This window comes from Taudactylus pleione, unplaced genomic scaffold (assembly GCF_031769625.1).
Source record: "Taudactylus pleione unplaced genomic scaffold, aTauple2 ptg001283l, whole genome shotgun sequence".
Lineage (NCBI taxonomy): Eukaryota > Metazoa > Chordata > Amphibia > Anura > Myobatrachidae > Taudactylus > Taudactylus pleione.
Genome location: NW_028285683.1, coordinates 1760353 through 1780190, shown reverse-complemented (window position 1 = coordinate 1780190; position 19838 = coordinate 1760353). Strand labels below are relative to the sequence as shown.

Here is a 19838-nt window from a genome sequence, read left to right as displayed (position 1 = left end):
ACTGTGCAGGAAATACAGAGCTCAGTGGATGAGACTGGGGTGAGGGTGCACCAGTCACATATATCAGGAGCTCTGCATACACCTGGCCTGTATGGGAGGGGGCTAGGAAGAGACCACTATCACTGTGCAGGAGATACAGAGCTCAGTGGCTGAGACTGGGGTGAGGGTGCACCAGTCACCTATATCAGGAGCTCTGCATACACCTGGTCTGTATGGGAGGGGGCTAGGAAGAGACCACTATAATTGTGCAGGAGATACAGAGGTCCGTGGAAGAGACTGGGGTGAGGGTGCACCAGTCACCTATATCAGGAGCTCTGCTTACACCTGGCCTGTATGGGAGGGGGCTAGGAAGAGACCACTATCACTGTGCAGGAGATGCAGAGCTCAGCGGCTGAGACTGGGGTGAGGGTGCACCAGTTACCTATATCAGGAGCTCTGCATACACCTGGCCTGTATGGGAGGGGGGCTAGGAAGAGACCACTATCACTGTGCAGGAGATACAGAGCTCAGTGGCTGAGACTGGGGTGAGGGTGCACCAGTTACCTATATCAGGAGCTCTGCATACACCTGGCCTGTATGGGAGGGGGGCTAGGAAGAGACCACTATCACTGTGCAGGAGATACAGAGCTCAGTGGCTGAGACTGGGGTGAGGATGCACCAGTCACCTATATCAGGAGCTCTGTATGCACCTGGCCTGTATGGGAAGGGGGCTAGGAAGAGACCACTATCACTGTGCAGGAGATACAGAGCTCAGAGGCTGAGACTGGGGTGAGGGTGCACCAGTCACCTATATCAGGAGCTCTGCATACACCTGGCCTGTATGGGAGGGGGGCTAGGAAGAGACCACTATCACTGTGCAGGAGATACAGAGCTCAGAGGCTGAGACTGGGGTGAGGGTGCACCAGTCACCTATATCAGGAGCTCTGTATGCACCTGGCCTGTATGGGAAGGGGGCTAGGAAGAGACCACTATCACTGTGCAGGAGATACAGAGCTCAGTGGCTGAGACTGGGGTGAGGATGCACCAGTCACCTATATCAGGAGCTCTGCATACACCTGCCCTGTATGGGAGGGGGGCTAGGAAGAGACCACTATCACTGTGCAGGAGATACAGAGCTCAGTGGATGAGACTGGGGTGAGGGTGCACCAGTCACCTATATCAGGAGCTCTGCATACACCTGGCCTGTATGGGAGGGTGGCTAGAAAGAGACCACTATAACTGTGCAGGAGATACAGAGCTCAGTGGCTGAGTCTGGGGTGAGGATGCACCAGTCACCTATATCAGGAGATCTGCATACACCTGGCCTGTATGGGAGGGGGCTAGGAAGAGACCACTATCACTGTGCAGAAGATACAGAGCTCAGTGGCTGAGACTGGGGTGAGGGTGCACCAGTCACCTATATCAGGAGATCTGCATACACCTGGCCTGTATGGGAGGGGGCTAGGAAGAGACCACTATCACTGTGCAGGAAATACAGAGCTCAGTGGATGAGACTGGGGTGAGGGTGCACCAGTCACATATATCAGGAGCTCTGCATACACCTGGCCTGTATGGGAGGGGGCTAGGAAGAGACCACTATCACTGTGCAGGAGATACAGAGCTCAGTGGCTGAGACTGGGGTGAGGGTGCACCAGTCACCTATATCAGGAGCTCTGCATACACCTGGTCTGTATGGGAGGGGGGCTAGGAAGAGACCACTATAATTGTGCAGGAGATACAGAGGTCCGTGGAAGAGACTGGGGTGAGGGTGCACCAGTCACCTATATCAGGAGCTCTGCTTACACCTGGCCTGTATGGGAGGGGGGCTAGTAAGAGACCACTATCACTGTGCAGGAGATACAGAGTTCAGTGGCTGTGACTGGGGTGAGGGTGCACCAGTCACCTATATCAGGGGCTCTGCATACACCTGGCCTGTATGGGAGGGGGGCTAGGAAGAGACCACTATCACTGTGCAGGAGATACAGAGCTCAGTGGGTGAGACTGGGGTGAGGGTGCACCAGTCACCTATATCAGGAGTCCTGCATACACCTGGCCTGTATGGGAGGGGGCTAGGAAGGGGCAATTACTGAAGGACTAAAAAAAAAAGAAATCGCTTTTGGCCAGTGGCATAAAGAGGGTGAGGCAAATGCCCTGGATTCCAGGGCAGGGAGGGTGGTTAGGTCTGGGTGACTGGTATCAGTAGTGCACCTGCTGTGCTGTTTTAGCAGGAGACTGTGCTCTGTCCTTTACTGGGGCATCATGCTGTGATTTTGGCGGCTCTATCACTATATCTTTAACTACAGCTGCCCTGGGGGACATGACTTGGGTACTTATTTATTATTATTTATTACCAGTTATTTATAGAGCGCACACATTCTGCAGCGCTTTACAGAGAATACTTTGCCACTCACATCAGTCCCTGCCCCAGTGGAGCTTACACTCTATATTCCCTATCGCACATACACACTAGGGTCCATTTATGGTGGAAGCCAATTAGCCTACCAGTATATTTTTAGAGTGGGGGAGGAACCCTACGCCAGCACAGGGAGAATATACAAACTCCACACAGTTAGGGCCGTGGTGGGAATCAAAGCCACGACCTCAGTGCTGTGAGGCAGTAACGCTAACCATTACACCATCTGTGCTGCCCATACCGGTGTAAGACACTGCTTCTCTACCCATATCTGCTGGAGACTGCCTATGTTGAGATGGGACCACTTCGCAGGCTGCTAGCCACTTACCTGCCAACAGGAGCAATCACCTGTGGCTGGGACTTCAGCTTTAATCACCCAAAGCTACTGTATTATTAGATACCATGTGTAATGAGCGTGAAAATCCAGATTGTCAAAAGTTAAGTATGTTCTAACCTAATTCTACCCCCTAACGCTAACCCTCCCATAGGGGTGTCTAACCCTAACCTCCCCCCTCAAGTGCCTAACCCTAACCCCCCCCCTAAGTGCCTAAACCTAACCCCCCCCCTAAGTGCCTAAACCTAACCCCCCCTCCCCCGCAGCCTAAACCTAAATCTCCTGGAAAAAAACTGGAGAGGAGGTGACGTAACAGGAGACCTGAGAAAGAATGAAATTGTATCCATATTTTATATTCTCTATATTGTTATATATATATATATATATATATATATATATATATATATATACATACATACATACACACACATACATATATATATATATTTTTTATATTCTGTTATTTCCCTAAGTGGCACCTTTTTATCAATTTCTATTCATTTTGAATAACCGAAAGGATTTTTATACAAATGAAGGTTTTTATATTAATAAAGTAAAAAATTCCCTCAATGGCCATTAAAAACGTGGATACCGGTCTTTTGTACAACTTCCTGTAACAACATCCGTTTTATTAACTTGATTCAATAAAGTCTTATATCATCTAGCTCCAACCACTGTCTATTTTATTATTTAATTTCTGCTCCCACCGAATCTCCACTTTTATTATACTGAATAATACACTTTTATATTACGTACACATTTTTACCACACTGTATTCTTACTTGCATTTCTGGAAATCTGCACTCTTAAGCTGGCCACAGACATAGCGATGTGCACACGATGAGCCGATGTGTATGATTTGTGTACGATTTCCCTTGAAACTCTCCCCGGCAGCTCTGCACACGTCTGCACACAATTTGGTGTCCAATCTTCATACGATCTCTCCTGCAGTCAGACTGTCACAGTGCATCGCGTCCTAGATTGTCAGAACTGCCCTACTGCACGGCAGATCTGACGATGTGATGTGCGACCAGCGGGGACGCGCATCGCATCGTGATCCTGAGTGGGGACTCACGATTTACTCAGGATTTGGCCATATTTTACATGATCTATCATTCCAATGTGTCGGAATCGGCCAGATGGGGTAAAATATCGCTGTGTGTGTGGCCAGCATTACATTCTTTCTTCATCCTACTTTCAACTTTCTCTTCCTCTAGTTACATCATCCTTACCATGACCATGTTTTCTTCAACTCCCACCCTCACTCAGTGTCTACCTAATCTTTTGTTCTGCCCCTTGCTTCCACCTTTATCCTTACCCCTTTGTCTCTTCCACTTCCTCTTCCCCTTATCTCCTCTCCTCTGTTTAACTTCCTCCCCATCTTCTCCCATTACTCCACTTTCATTCTCTTATACTCCACAGGGGTCCTACTACCTCACTGCTAATCCCTCCTCTCACCCCCCTCTCCATGTCACTTCAACCCACATCCATCCATATATCATTAATCTCCCTTCCTGCCCACCTTCTACTGGCTCCCCTTCTAGCACCATCGCTACACTCTATTCATCTCGGTCCCCCAAATTAATCTCACCTCCACGCTACAGCAACCCTGATAATCTCATTCAAATCTCTACAACAAACGTTGTCTCTCTATCCTGTGCCCTCTGGAATGCCAGGTCAGTCTGTAATAAACTGATCCCAACCCATGTCCTTTTCATCTCCAACTCCCTGAATCTCCTAGCCATTACTGAAACCTGGATTTTACCCTCTGACACTACTTCTCCTACAGCTCTCTCCTCTGGGGGCCTCACTTTTTCCCACACCCCACGACCTGGGGGTCGCCATGGTGGTGGTGTTGGGGTCCTCCTATGCCCTGGTTACTCATACCAACCCATTCCCTCTGAACTATCCCTTACATTCTCTACATTTGAAGTCCATGCTATACGCCTCTTCCACCCAGTACACCTCCAAGTAGCTGTCATTTACCGTCCCCCTGGCCCTCCCTCTAAGTTCCTTGGCAACTTTGCTTCCTGGCTCCCTCACTTTCTCTCTGTCACAACCCTGGCTAGTTTTTACCTTTTGCCTTGAGACTTACCTCTGCCAGCTGCTCCATGGATCTTTGTGTGCAATTCGCCTGGGAGATCTGCTCTAAATCATACTGGCTGTAACACTTCTGTGTGTGCATTTGGACTGTGCTCTCCTTTCTACAGTGATTATTCACCTGGGCCCTCCTCTGTCTGTGAGCACTGCTAGCCTTGTTTGGAATCGCAGGTGTAGTTCTGACTCTCAGTACTGCAGAGATGATTGCTCCCTCTGCATGTTGTGCCCTCCACCACTCAGAGTGCTACTACCAGACCACCTGACCTTATCCACCAATTCCTGCCAGACCCAGGGTATATACATCCTCGTCTGATAGCATTCTGTGCCTGAACATCTTATTACTTCCTGTGGTGTACAGTTTGTGCTATTGCTGTCTCTCTGTGTACTAGTGTATCCCAGGTTCCTGCTGGCAGCAACCCCTGGTGCATTTGGAAAACCTGCTGGTTCTCAGACCAGTCATCCTGCTAATAGCAATACCTGGTATATCCAGGAATCCTGCTTACAGCAATACCTGGCAAATCCAGGAATCCTGCTTACAGCAATACCTGGAAAATCCAAGAATCCTGCTTACAGCAATACCTGGCATACCCAGAAATCCTGCTTACAGCAATACCTGGCATATCCAGAAATCCTGCTAACAGCAATACCTGGCAAATCCAGGAATCCTGCTTACAGCAATACCTGGCAAATCCAGGAATCCTGCTTACAGCAATACCTGGCATACCCAGAAATCCTGCTAACAGCAATACCTGGCATACCCAGAAATCCTACTAACAGCAATACCTGGCATACCCACAAATCCTGCTAACAGCAATACCTGGCATACCCAGTAAACCTGCTGGTTCCTAGACCAGTTCATCTAGCAATCCTGCTAATAACTATACCTGGCGCATTTGGAAATCCTACTGGTTCACACCAGTGAAACAGCCGTCCTCCAATTATGTGGAGTCCAGTCACCTCACCGTCCTAACCGGTGAACCAGCCATCCTCCATTTACGTGGAGTCCAGTACCTGCCGGACCTATCCGGTGATAATCCAGTCGTCCTCCATTACACCTGGAGTCCAGTTATCCTCCGGTCCTAACCAGATATACAGTCGTCCTCCATTATACCTGGAGTCCAGTTATCTACTCATTCTCCATACGGCTTCCCAGCCGCATGAAGTAGCTTCCGTGCTACCATCATTCTCCTTCTGGCTTCCCAGCAGTATCAAGTAGCTCCCATGCTACCATCATTCTCCTTACAGCTTCCCAGCCGCACCAAGTCTACCTACTGGTACCCAGTCCAGCTCAGCAAGCCTTCCTGCTGGTCCCAGTCCGGTTCCTCCAAGTTTCCTACTGGTCCCACTCCAACGGTTCAAGTTTCTAGTTCCTGTCATTTATCATCAAAGGCAGTTCTCACTGCTACACAATTATTATGCAATAAAGTTATTAACATCATCCATGATTCCAGTCAAGCCGGTCTCCACTGAATCCAGTTCATCACCTGAGTCAGGTAACTCCCAGACACCAATTGTGACACTCTCCTCAGGCCTTCCCTCCATTATCCTAGGTGACTTCAATATTAAAATTGCTATCCCCACAGAATCCTCTGCCTCCAAACTTCTCACCCTCACATCTTCACTTGGTCTCTCCCAATTATTATTATTATTATTATTATTATTATTATCATTTATTTATATGGTGCCACAAATGTTCCGCAGCGCCTTACAAAGCACATAAACAAGTTGTAGACAAGCGACTTACAGAAAATACAATACAGAACATGGATAATATATATTGCTACATTAGTGACCATAACACCCAAATAAGCAACAGAGCATAAGCAACCAAGTGTTAGGTGCCCTAGTGGCGAGTAAGAAGCAGATGAAACTAAAGTAGGCAGAAGTACAAGAGTGTAGAGGGCCCTGCTCATAAGAGCTTACATTCTAAAAGGGGAGTGGAAGACAAACAGGGGTGACACAGATGGGGAGGAAGGTGTATGTATCATGGAGTTAGAATGATAGCTTGAAGGCTTTGATGAAATAATGGGTCTTGAGAGCCCGTTTGAAGTATTGCAAAGAGGTGGAGAGTCTGATGGGGAGTGGGAGAGAGTTCCAGAGGTGGGGAGCAGTGGGGGCAAAATCTTGGAGGCGGGAGTGGGAGGAAGTAATCAGCTGGCATGAAAGGCGGTGTGCATTAGTTGAATGAAGAGAGCAGAGAGGAGAGTGAAGGGAGATGAGATCAGAGATGTATATGGGGGAAGATTGGGTGAGGGCTTTGTAAGCGAGCGTGAGAACCTTAAATTGGGTTCTAAAAGGGAAGGGGAGCCAGTGGTGGGCTTGCAGGAGAGGGGAGGCAGAAGTAGAGCGTTTGGAGAGGAAGATAAGCCATGCAGCAGCATTAAGGATAGACTGGAGAGGAGAGAGATGGGATTTGGGGAGGCCAGAAAGGAGGAGGTTACAGTAGTCCAATCTGGAGATGATCAGTGAGTGTATGAGGGTTTTTGTAGCATCCTGGGTAAGATAGGGTCTGATCTTAGAAATATTTTTGAGATGGAAACGACAAGACTGTGAGAGGTTCTGGATATGTGGTTTGAAGGAGAGGGATGAGTCCAGGATAACTCCAAGACAGCGCACCTTGGTACTAGATGAGATAGTAATACCATCAATTGATAAAGAAATAGTGGGAAGTGAGATTATGTGGGAGGGTGGGAAGACGATCAGCTCTGTCTTAGACATATTAAGTTTAAGAAATTGCTGGGACATCCAGGAAGAGATAGCAGAGAGACAGTTGGAGATAAAAGTCAGAAGAGAGGGGGAGAGATCAGGGGAGGAAAGGTAGATCTGAGTATCATCAGCATAGAGATGATAATGGAGGTCAAAAGAGCTGATGAGTTCACCTAGAGAGGAAGTATAGAGGGAGAATTGAAGAGGTCCAAGAACAGAACCTTGGGGAACACCTACTGTAAGAGGCTGTGGGGGGGAAGAGGAGTCATGAGAGGAAACTGAGAAAGATCGGTCAAAGAGGTAGGATGGCAGCCAGGAGAGGGCAGTGTCACATAGACCAAGGGAGTGAAGGATATGCAGACTGTCATCCTACCTCTCTGACCGATCTTTCTCAGTTTCCTCTCATGACTCCTCTTCCCCCCCATAGCCTCTTACAGTAGGTGTTCCCCAAGGTTCTGTTCTTGGGCCTCTCCCATTCTCCCTCTATACTTCCTCTCTAGGTGAACTCATCAGCTCTTTTGACCTCCATTATCATCTCTATGCTGATGATACTCAAATCTACATTTACATGATATGTGATAACCCTGCGGTGCTATAATATAGATATATATATATATATATATATATATATATATATATCTGTATCCAAAGAATCATAGGTGGCACTCTCAGGTCTTGATAGCAGCTAGCAAAGAAGGAGACAGGACTCCATATTAGTAGATTACCGTTTCAGTTTTTACACTTTTGTCAGAATCTGTAAATGGATATATATATATATATATATACACACACACACACACATTGATATATATATATATATATATAGATATATATATATCAATCACATCACTGGTTTGCAGGGAAGAGATCTGTCTTTAGAGCCAGGAGAGATTTATAGTGGACATATCCCTCCTGTCCATTAGCTCAGTCACATCCATGGTCATTATTACTTGTCTATGCTGTCTCAGATCCTCCCTACTGACTTCCCAATAAGCGATAGTCACTCACCGATCTCCTGCATTTCTCTTCCTCTCACCACATCGTCAGCCAGAAGCTCATTCACTTTGGTGACAATCCAACCGAACATACGAGAGTAAACCACGCGGGCAATGGAGTCCCTGGCATCTGAGGGAAGATGTTTCGGTTACTAATATGAGGAAGGAAGGGCACAGCTACAAACATAATAGCCACATAGGTCTGGTGATGAGGTTTTCTAAAATACAACCTAAGTATCAGCAAAACAAAAATGTTTGAAACAATTAATGAACAGGTAAAAAACGACTCCTCGGTGGAAGTAACGTAAAAGGTACATGGAGAAAATATCTAGACAGTAACATTTCCTGTAACCAGAGGTTAAAGTGGGCCGGAACAGGGCGGACCTGCGTTCTGTCACTTCTGTTAGGAGATGGAACCAGTTCCGCCTCCTCTGACCCACCTTAGCCCGGCGCCACAGGGAGGCTCCATTTGCCGGGCACCCGCTGAGATTTTGTCACCAGCGGGCGCCGGGCCCCCTAACTGCAGCGGCAGCCGGAGTCTGGAGCTCACTCTTGAGCTCAGACTTCCGGCTCCCCCCACGGGCACTATGGGTGAGGAGTCATGATGTCTCTCCCATAGCCCAGCAGAGCAGCCAGGCGGACCGGAGGCAGCAGATGCAGGAGCGGGGCTTAAGGTAAGTATTGTTTTTTATTTTTCTGTGTGTATGTGGCTTCATATTGAGGACATAACATCAGGGGTCACTAGTTCCGGGGACATTTACTCGGAGGCATTACTAATGGGGCATTTACTCGGGGGCATTACTAATGGGGGCATTTACTCGGAGGCATTACTACTGGGGGCACTGTTACTGGTAGCATTTACTTGGGGACATTTACTTTGGGGCATTACTGTTGGGGCACTACTACAGGGGGCATTACTTATATACGGGGCACTGCATAAGAGGCACCACTACTGGGGGCACTGCATAAGGGGCACCACTACAATTGGCATTGCATAAGGGGCACTACAGCTGTGGGCATTGTATAAGGGGCAATACTATTGTGGGCATTGTGTATTAGGGGCACTACTACTGTGAGCATTGTGTATAAGGGGCACAAATATGGGCATTGTGTATAAGGGGCACTGCTGTGTGTCATACATGATAAAGGGACACTACTATGTTGTGTAATGTGAATCAGGGGTGAATCAAGATTGTGCTACTGTGTGGCGTGATTTGAAATGGGAATACTATTGTGCCCACACCCTTTCTATAGAGACCACGCCCTTTTTTCACCTTTATTACTTTATTAGAAAAAGCACTGAGGGGGGGGGGGGGGGTTAGGATTGAGTTCCACCACTTCTCTGGGACCACTTTAAGCACCGCCTGTAACCAGGCCCCAATGTAATGACCTCGATTTGTAGGCACAGTTCCGTTAATATACAGCAGCTGATAGATTTGAAGCCGCAATTAGTTTTAGGACAAAACCAACATTGAAATAATTAGTGCATTAAATCTAGCGGCTACTGTGCCAAAATCACACTGGTGCCTGCAAATCACAGGTTATTGTATTTGGCCCTATATGTACACAATGATTTCATACTGAGGGGTCTAGTCACCATTTCACCATTGTATCATTATCACTAGTGATAATTATGTTATAAATTCGCTGCAAGGTTAGAAAATGTTTTGTAGCCATTCATCACGCCTCCTACATCACGCCTCCTTCATCACGCCTCCTACATCACGCCTCCTACATCACGCCTCCTACATCACGCCTCCTACATCACGCCTCCTACATCACGCCTCCAACATCACGCCTCCCTAACAAAAGTATCACTTCCGAAAAGCTGGTCTTTTTGTGGAGTCAGCTTTTCGTTAAAGTGATACTTTTCCCATTTATCGGTGCTGTCTCCACTCCCAGGCGGCTGCCTCTGCCCCGTGTCTCCCCTCTCCCAACCTGCAGTCTCTGCCTCCCCGGGTGTCTCCTCTCTCTGAGCTCCCCTGCCCGCTGACTGTCCCTGGTTTCTCCGCTCTCCCTGCACCTGCCGACACTTGCTCCCCGTGTCTCCCCCTCACTGCCTTGACCTCCTATCCGTGTCTCTGCAGTACCTGGTCCACCTCCGCAAGTCTCCCACACACTGCATGCCCCCAACCCCCACGGGTGTCTGAACCGGCCCCTACATTCCCTCCCTGCCCCCCCGCGTGTGTCCAATCCGCGACCCCCCTATACTCCTGCCTGCCCCCGCCGACACATTCTCTCCTTAGGCTCCCTCTTACCTGTCTCCCTGTCTTCTCCCGGCGGTGAGTCCAGCAGAGGCAGCGTGACCACATGTATGCAGAGCTCCGGGGCTCGGCAGTGCAGACACAGCAGGGAGGGATCTTAATAGATCCCTCTACTGTGGCTGGCAAATATTTCTTCACAGGCTGCAGTGTAAACAGCAGCCTGTGAAGATTATCGGGGGCTGAAGGACATTTGGGAATGTGATGAATGCGGCCCCTGACACCTGCTTTTGCGAAAAACAAGTGATGATGAATAGGCCAAAAAATTAGGATGAAATTGCATCCATCAAAAATACAGAATATGAATAATGGGGGTGCTTCAGGGTGAGACTCACAGCTGGTAACATGGTAGCAGCTGCGATAACGCTATTAGAGTAATGCAGCTGCGATAACACTATTAGACTAATGCAGCTGCGATAACACCATTAGAGTAATGCAGCAATGATAGCACCATTAAACTAATGCAGCTGTGATAGCACCATTAGAGTAATGCAGCTACGATAGCACTATTAGAGTAATGCAGCTGCGGTGATATCACCATTAGAGTAATGCAGCTGTGATAGCACTATTAGAGTAATGCAGCTGCTGTGATAGCACTATTAGAGTAATGCTGCTGTGATAGCACTATTAGAGTAATGCAGCTGCTGTGATAGCACTATTAGAGTAATGCAGCTGTGACAGCACTATTAGAGTAATGCTGCTATGATAGCACCATTAGAATAATGCAGCTGCTGTGATAGCACTATTAGAGTAATGTAGCTGTGATAGCACTATTAGAGTAATGTAGATGTGATAGCACTATTAGAGTAATGTAGCTGCTGTGATAGCACTATTAGAGTAATGCTGCTGTGATAGCACTATTAGAGTAATGTAGATGTGATAGCACTATTAGAGTAATGCAGCTGCTGTGATAGCACTATTAGAGTAATGCTGCTGTGATAGCACCATTAGAGTAATGTAGCTGCTGTGATAGCACCATTAGAGTAATGCAGCTGTGATAGCACTATTAGAGTGATGAAGCTGCTGTGATAGCACTATTAGAGTAACGTAGCTGTGATAGCACTATTAGAGTAATGTAGCTGTGATAGCACTATTAGAGTAATGCAGCTGCTGTGATAGCACTATTAGAGTAATGCAGCTGTGATAGCACTATTAGAGTAATGCAGCTGCTGTGATAGCACTATTAGAGTAATGCAGCTGTGACAGCACTATTAGAGTAATGCTGCTATGATAGCACCATTAGAATAATGCAGCTGCTGTGATAGCACTATTAGAGTAATGTAGCTGTGATAGCACTATTAGAGTAATGTAGATGTGATAGCACTATTAGAGTAATGAAGCTTCTGTGATAGCACTATTAGAGTAATGCTGCTGTGATAGCACTATTAGAGTAATGCTGCTGTGATAGCACTATTAGAGTAATGTAGCTGTGATAGCACTATTAGAGTAATGCAGCTGCTGTGATAGCACTATTAGAGTAAAGTAGCTGTGATAGCACTATTAGAGTAATGCAGCTGCTGTGATAGCACTATTAGAGTAATGCAGCTGCTGTGATAGCACTATTAGAGTAATGCAGCTGCTGTGATAGCACTATTAGAGTAATGCTGTTGTGATAGCACCATTAGAGTGATGCAGCTGCTGTGATAGCACTATCAGAGTAATGTAGCTGTGATAGCACAATTAGAGTAATGCAGCTGTGATAGCACTATTAGAGTAATGCTGCTGCTGTGATAGCACTATTAGACTAATGCTGCTGTGATAGCACTATTACAGTAATGCTGCTGCTGTGATAGCACTATTGGAGTAATGCAGCTGCTGTGATAGCACTATTAGAGTAATGCTGCTGTGATAGCACCATTAGAGTGATGCAGCTGCTGTGATAGCACTATTAGAGTAATGTAGCTGTGATAGCACAATTAGAGTAATGCAGCTGTGATAGCACTATTAGAGTAATGCTGCTGCTGTGATAGCACTATTAGAGTAATGCTGCTGTGATAGCACTATTAGAGTAATGTAGATGTGATAGCACTATTAGAGTAATGCAGCTGCTGTGATAGCACTATTAGAGTAATGTTGCTGCTGTGATAGCACTATTAGAGTAATGCTGCTGTGATAGCACTATTAGAGTAAAGTAGCTGTGATAGCATTATTAGAGTAAAGTAGCTGGGATAGCACTATTAGAGTAATGAAGCTGCTGTGATAGCACTATTAGAGTAATGTAGCTGTGATAGCACTATTAGAGTAATGTAGCGGTGATAGCACTATTAGAGTAATGCAGCTGCTGTGATAGCACTATTAGAGTAATGTAGCGGTGATAGCACTATTAGAGTAATGCAGCTGCTGTGATAGCACCATTAGAGTAATGTAGCTGTGATAGCACTATTAGAGTAAAGTAGCTGTGATAGCACTATTAGAGTAATGTAGCTGTGAAAGCACTATTAGAGTAATGAAGCTGCTGTGATAGCACTATTAGAGTAATGTAGCGGTGATAGCACTATTAGAGTAATGCAGCTGCTGTGATAGCACCATTAGAGTAATGTAGCTGTGATAGCACTATTAGAGTAATGTAGCTGTGAAAGCACTATTAGAGTAATGTAGCTGTGATAGCACCATTAGAGTAATGCTGCTGTGATAGCACTATTAGAGTAATGTAGCTGTGATAGCACTATTAGAGTAATGCAGCTGCTTTGATAGCACTATTAGAGTAATGTAGCTGTGATAGCACTATTAGAGTAATGCAGCTGTGATAGCACTATTAGAGTAATGCAGCTGTGATAGCACTATTAGAGTAATGCAGCTGCTTTGATAGCACTATTAGAGTAATGTAGCTGTGATAGCACCATTAGAGTAATGCAGATGTGATAGCACCATTAGAGTAATGCAGATGTGATAGCACTATTAGAGTGATGTAGCTGCTTTGATAGCACTATTAGAGTAATGTAGCTGTGATAGCACTATTAGAGTAATGCAGCTGCTTTGATAGCACTATTGGAGTAATGCAGCTGTGATAGCACTATTAGAGTAATGCTGCTGTGATAGCACTATTAGAGTAATGCAGCTGCTGTGATAGCACTATTAGAGTAAAGCAGCTGTGATAGCACTATTAGAGTAATGCTGCTGTGATAGCACTATTAGAGTAATGTAGCTGTGATAGCACTATTAGAGTAATGCAGCTGTGATAGCACTATTAGAGTAATGTAGCTGTGATAGCACTATTAGAGTAATGTAGCGGTGATAGCACTATTAGAGTAATGCAGCTGCTGTGATAGCACCATTAGAGTAATGTAGCTGTGATAGCACTATTAGAGTAAGTAGCTGTGATAGCACTATTAGAGTAATGTAGCTGTGAAAGCACTATTAGAGTGATGTAGCTGCTTTGATAGCACTATTAGAGTAATGTAGCTGTGATAGCACTATTAGAGTAATGCAGCTGCTTTGATAGCACTATTAGAGTAATGTAGCTGTGATAGCACTATTAGAGTAATACTGCTGTGATAGCACCATTAGAGTGATGTAGCTGTGATTGCACTATTAGAGTAATGTAGATGTGATAGCACTATTAGAGTAATGTAGCTGATGTGATAGCACTATTAGAGTAATGCTGCTGTGATAGCACTATTAGAGTAATGTAGCTGTGATAGCACTATTAGAGTAATGAAGCTGCTGTGATAGCACTATTAAGAGTAATGTAGCTGTGAAAGCACTATTAGAGTAATGTAGCTGTGATAGCACTATTAGAGTAATGCAGCTGCTTTGATAGCACTATTAGAGTAATGCTGCTGTGATAGCACCATTAGAGTAATGTAGCTGTGATAGCACTATTAGAGTAATGCTGCTTTGATAGCACCATTAGAGTGATGTAGCTGTGATTGCACTATTAGAGTGATGTAGCTGTGATTGCACTATTAGAGTAATGCAGCTGCTTTGATAGCACTATTGGAGTAATGCAGCTGTGATAGCACTATTAGAGTAATGCAGCTGCTGTGATAGCACTATTAGAGTAATGCAGCTGCTGTGATAGCACTATTAGAGTAATGCTGCGGTGATAGCACTATTAGAGTAATGTAGCTGCTGTGATAGCACTATTAGAGTAATGCTGCGGTGATAGCACTATTAGAGTAATGTAGCTGCTGTGACAGCACTATTAGAGTAATGTAGCTGTGATAGCCCTATTAAAGTAATGTAGCTGTGATAGCACTATTAGAGTAATGTAGATGTGATAGCACTATTAGAGTAATGTAGATGTGATAGCACTATTAGAGTAATGTAGCTGTGATAGCACTATTAGAGTAATGTAGCTGTGATAGCACTATTAGAGTAATGCAGCTGCTGTGATAGCACTATTAGAGTAATGTAGCTGTGATAGCACTATTAGAGTAATGTAGCTGTGATAGCACTATTAGAGTAATGTAGATGTGATAGCACTATTAGAGTAATGCAGCTGCTGTGATAGCACTATTAGAGTAATGAAATTTCTGTGATAGCACTATTAGAGTAATGAAGTTTCTGTGATAGCACTATTAGAGTAATGCAGATGTGATAGCACTATTAGAGTAATGTAGATGTGATAGCACTATTAGAGTAATGCAGCTGCTGTGATAGCACTATTAGAGTAATGAAGTTTCTGTGATAGCACTATTAGAGTAATGAAGTTTCTGTGATAGCACTATTAGAGTAATGCAGATGTGATAGCACTATTAGAGTAATGCAGCTGTGATAGCAATATTAGAGTAAAGCAGCTGCTGTGAAAGCACTATTAGAGTAATGCAGCTGTGATAGCACCATTAGAGTAACGCAGCTGCTGTGATAGCACTATTAGAGTAATGTAGCTGTGATAGCACTATTAGAGTAATGTAGCTGTGATAGCACTATTAGAGTAATGTAGATGTGATAGCACTATTAGAGTAATGTAGCTGCTGTGATAGCACTATTAGAGTAATGCTGCTGTGATAGCACTATTAGAGTAATGTAGATGTGATAGCACTATTAGAGTAATGCAGCTGCTGTGATAGCACTATTAGAGTAATGAAGCTTCTGTGATAGCACTATTAGAGTAATGCTGCTGTGATAGCACTATTAGAGTAATGTAGCTGTGATAGCACTATCAGAGTAATGTAGATGTGATAGCACTATTAGAGTAATGCAGCTGCTGTGATAGCACTATTAGAGTAAAGTAGCTGTGATAGCACTATTAGAGTAATGCAGCTGCGGTGATAGCACTATTAGAGTAATGCAGCTGCTGTGATAGCACTATTAGAGTAATGTAGCTGTGATAGCACTATTAGAGTAATGCTGCTGTGATAGCACCATTAGAGTAATGTAGCTGTGTATAGCACTATTAGAGTAATGCTGCTGTGATAACACCATTAGAGTGATGTAGCTGTGATAGCACTATTCGAGTAATGCAGATGCTTTGATAGCACTATTGGAGTAATGCAGCTGTGATAGCACTATTAGAGTAATGCAGCTGCTGTGATAGCACTATTAGAGTAATGCTGCTGTGATAGCACCATTAGAGTGATGCTGCTGTGATAGCACCATTAGAGTGATGCAGCTGCTGCGATTGCACTATTAGAGTAATGCAGCTGCTGCGATAGCACTATTAGAGTAATGTAGCTGTGATAGCACTATTAGAGTAATGCAGCTGTGATAGCACTAGTAGAGTAATGCTGCTGCTGTGATAGCACTATTAGACTAATGCTGCTGTGATAGCACTATTAGAGTAATGCAGCTGCTGTGATAGCACTATTAGAGTAATGTAGCTGTGATAGCACTATTAGAGTAATGCTGCTGCGATAGCACTATTAGAGTAATGTAGCTGTGATAGCACTATTAGAGTAATGTAGCGGTAATAGCACTATTAGAGTAATGTAGATGTGATAGCACTATTAGAATAATGAAGCTGCTGTGATAGCACCATTAGAGTAATGCAGCTGCTGTGATAGCACTATTAGAGTAATGCAGCTGTGATAGCACTATTAGAGTAATGTAGCTGCTGTGATAGCACTATTAGAGTAATGCTGCTGTGATAGCACTATTAGAGTAATGTAGCTGCTGTGACAGCACTAGTAGAGTAATGTAGCTGTGATAGCCCTATTAAAGTAATGTAGCTGTGATAGCACTATTAGAGTAATGTAGATGTGATAGCACTATTAGAGTAATGTAGCTGTGATAGCACTATTAGAGTAATGTAGCTGTGATAGCACTATTAGAGTAATGCAGCTGCTGTGATAGCACTATTAGAGTAATGCAGCTGCTGTGATAGCACTATTAGAGTAATGTAGCTGTGATAGCACTATTAGAGTAATGTAGCTGTGATAGCACTATTAGAGTAATGCTGCTGTGATAGCACTATTAGAGTAATGTAGCTGTGATAGCACTATTAGAGTAATGTAGATGTGATAGCACTATTAGAGTAATGCAGATGTGATAGCACTATTAGAGTAATGCAGATGTTATAGCACTATTAGAGTAATGCAGCTGCAGTGATAGCACTATTAGAGTAATGAAGTTTCTGTGATAGCACTATTAGAGTAATGTAGCGGTGATAGCACTATTAGAGTAATGCAGCTGCTGTGATAGCACTATTAGAGTAATGTAGCTGTGATAGCACTATTAGAGTAATGAAGCTGCTGTAATAGCACCATTAGAGTAATGTAGCTGTGATAGCACTATTAGAGTAAAGTAGCTGTGATAGCACTATTAGAGTAATGTAGCTGTGAAAGCACTATTAGAGTAATGAAGCTGCTGTGATAGCACTATTAGAGTAATGTAGCGGTGATAGCACTATTAGAGTAATGCAGCTGCTGTGATAGCACCATTAGAGTAATGTAGCTGTGATAGCACTATTAGAGTAATGTAGCTGTGATAGCACTATTAGAGTAATGTAGCTGTGATAGCACTATTAGAGTAATGCAGCTGCTTTGATAGCACTATTAGAGTAATGTAGCTGTGATAGCACTATTAGAGTAATGCAGCTGTGATAGCACTATTAGAGTAATGCAGCTGTGATAGCACTATTAGAGTAATGCAGCTGCTTTGATAGCACTATTAGAGTAATGTAGCTGTGATAGCACCATTAGAGTAATGCAGATGTGATAGCACCATTAGAGTAATGCAGATGTGATAGCACTATTAGAGTGATGTAGCTGCTTTGATAGCACTATTAGAGTAATGTAGCTGTGATAGCACTATTAGAGTAATGCAGCTGCTTTGATAGCACTATTGGAGTAATGCAGCTGTGATAGCACTATTAGAGTAATGCTGCTGTGATAGCACAATTAGAGTAATGCAGCTGCTGTGATAGCACTATTAGAGTAAAGCAGCTGTGATAGCACTATTAGAGTAATGTAGCTGTGATAGCACTATTAGAGTAATGCAGCTGTGATAGCACTATTAGAGTAATGTAGCTGTGATAGCACTATTAGAGTAATGTAGCGGTGATAGCACTATTAGAGTAATGCAGCTGCTGTGATAGCACCATTAGAGTAATGTAGCTGTGATAGCACTATTAGAGTAAGTAGCTGTGATAGCACTATTAGAGTAATGTAGCTGTGAAAGCACTATTAGAGTGATGTAGCTGCTTTGATAGCACTATTAGAGTAATGTAGCTGTGATAGCACTATTAGAGTAATGCAGCTGCTTTGATAGCACTATTAGAGTAATGTAGCTGTGATAGCACTATTAGAGTAATACTGCTGTGATAGCACCATTAGAGTGATGTAGCTGTGATTGCACTATTAGAGTAATGTAGCTGTGATAGCACTATTAGAGTAATGTAGATGTGATAGCACTATTAGAGTAATGTAGCTGATGTGATAGCACTATTAGAGTAATGCTGCTGTGATAGCACTATTAGAGTAATGTAGCTGTGATAGCACTATTAGAGTAATGAAGCTGCTGTGATAGCACTATTAAGAGTAATGTAGCTGTGAAAGCACTATTAGAGTAATGTAGCTGTGATAGCACTATTAGAGTAATGCAGCTGCTTTGATAGCACTATTAGAGTAATGCTGCTGTGATAGCACCATTAGAGTAATGTAGCTGTGTATAGCACTATTAGAGTAATGTAGCTGTGATAGCACTATTAGAGTAATGCTGCTTTGATAGCACCATTAGAGTGATGTAGCTGTGATTGCACTATTAGAGTGATGTAGCTGTGATTGCACTATTAGAGTAATGCAGCTGCTTTGATAGCACTATTGGAGTAATGCAGCTGTGATAGCACTATTAGAGTAATGCAGCTGCTGTGATAGCACTATTAGAGTAATGCAGCTGCTGTGATAGCACTATTAGAGTAATGCTGCGGTGATAGCACTATTAGAGTAATGTAGCTGCTGTGATAGCACTATTAGAGTAATGCTGTGGTGATAGCACTATTAGAGTAATGTAGCTGCTGTGACAGCACTATTAGAGTAATGTAGCTGTGATAGCCCTATTAAAGTAATGTAGCTGTGATAGCACTATTAGAGTAATGTAGATGTGATAGCACTATTAGAGTAATGTAGATGTGATAGCACTATTAGAGTAATGTAGCTGTGATAGCACTATTAGAGTAATGTAGCTGTGATAGCACTATTAGAGTAATGCAGCTGCTGTGATAGCACTATTAGAGTAATGTAGCTGTGATAGCACTATTAGAGTAATGCTGCTGTGATAGCACTATTAAAGTAATGTAGCTGTGATAGCACTATTAGAGTAATGTAGATGTGATAGCACTATTAGAGTAATGCAGCTGCTGTGATAGCACTATTAGAGTAATGAAGTTTCTGTGATAGCACTATTAGAGTAATGAAGTTTCTGTGATAGCACTATTAGAGTAATGCAGATGTGATAGCACTATTAGAGTAATGTAGATGTGATAGCACTATTAGAGTAATGCAGCTGCTGTGATAGCACTATTAGAGTAATGAAGTTTCTGTGATAGCACTATTAGAGTAATGAAGTTTCTGTGATAGCACTATTAGAGTAATGCAGATGTGATAGCACTATTAGAGTAATGCAGCTGTGATAGCAATATTAGAGTAAAGCAGCTGCTGTGAAAGCACTAT

At 43.9% G+C, this 19838-nt stretch overlaps 1 protein-coding gene across 1 annotated transcript in view; it reads right to left on the bottom strand.

The window, feature by feature from the left end:
• LOC148443397 (unconventional myosin-VIIa-like) overlaps positions 1–19838 on the bottom strand; it is a gene marked incomplete at its 3' end in the record, with an annotated part of 418660 nt that overhangs the window by 24402 nt on the left and 374420 nt on the right. The window contains exon 10 of the mRNA XM_088462885.1: positions 8541–8657. Within this exon, the coding sequence (XP_088319011.1) occupies positions 8541–8657 (117 nt within the window). The remainder of the gene's footprint in view (positions 1–8540; positions 8658–19838) is intronic.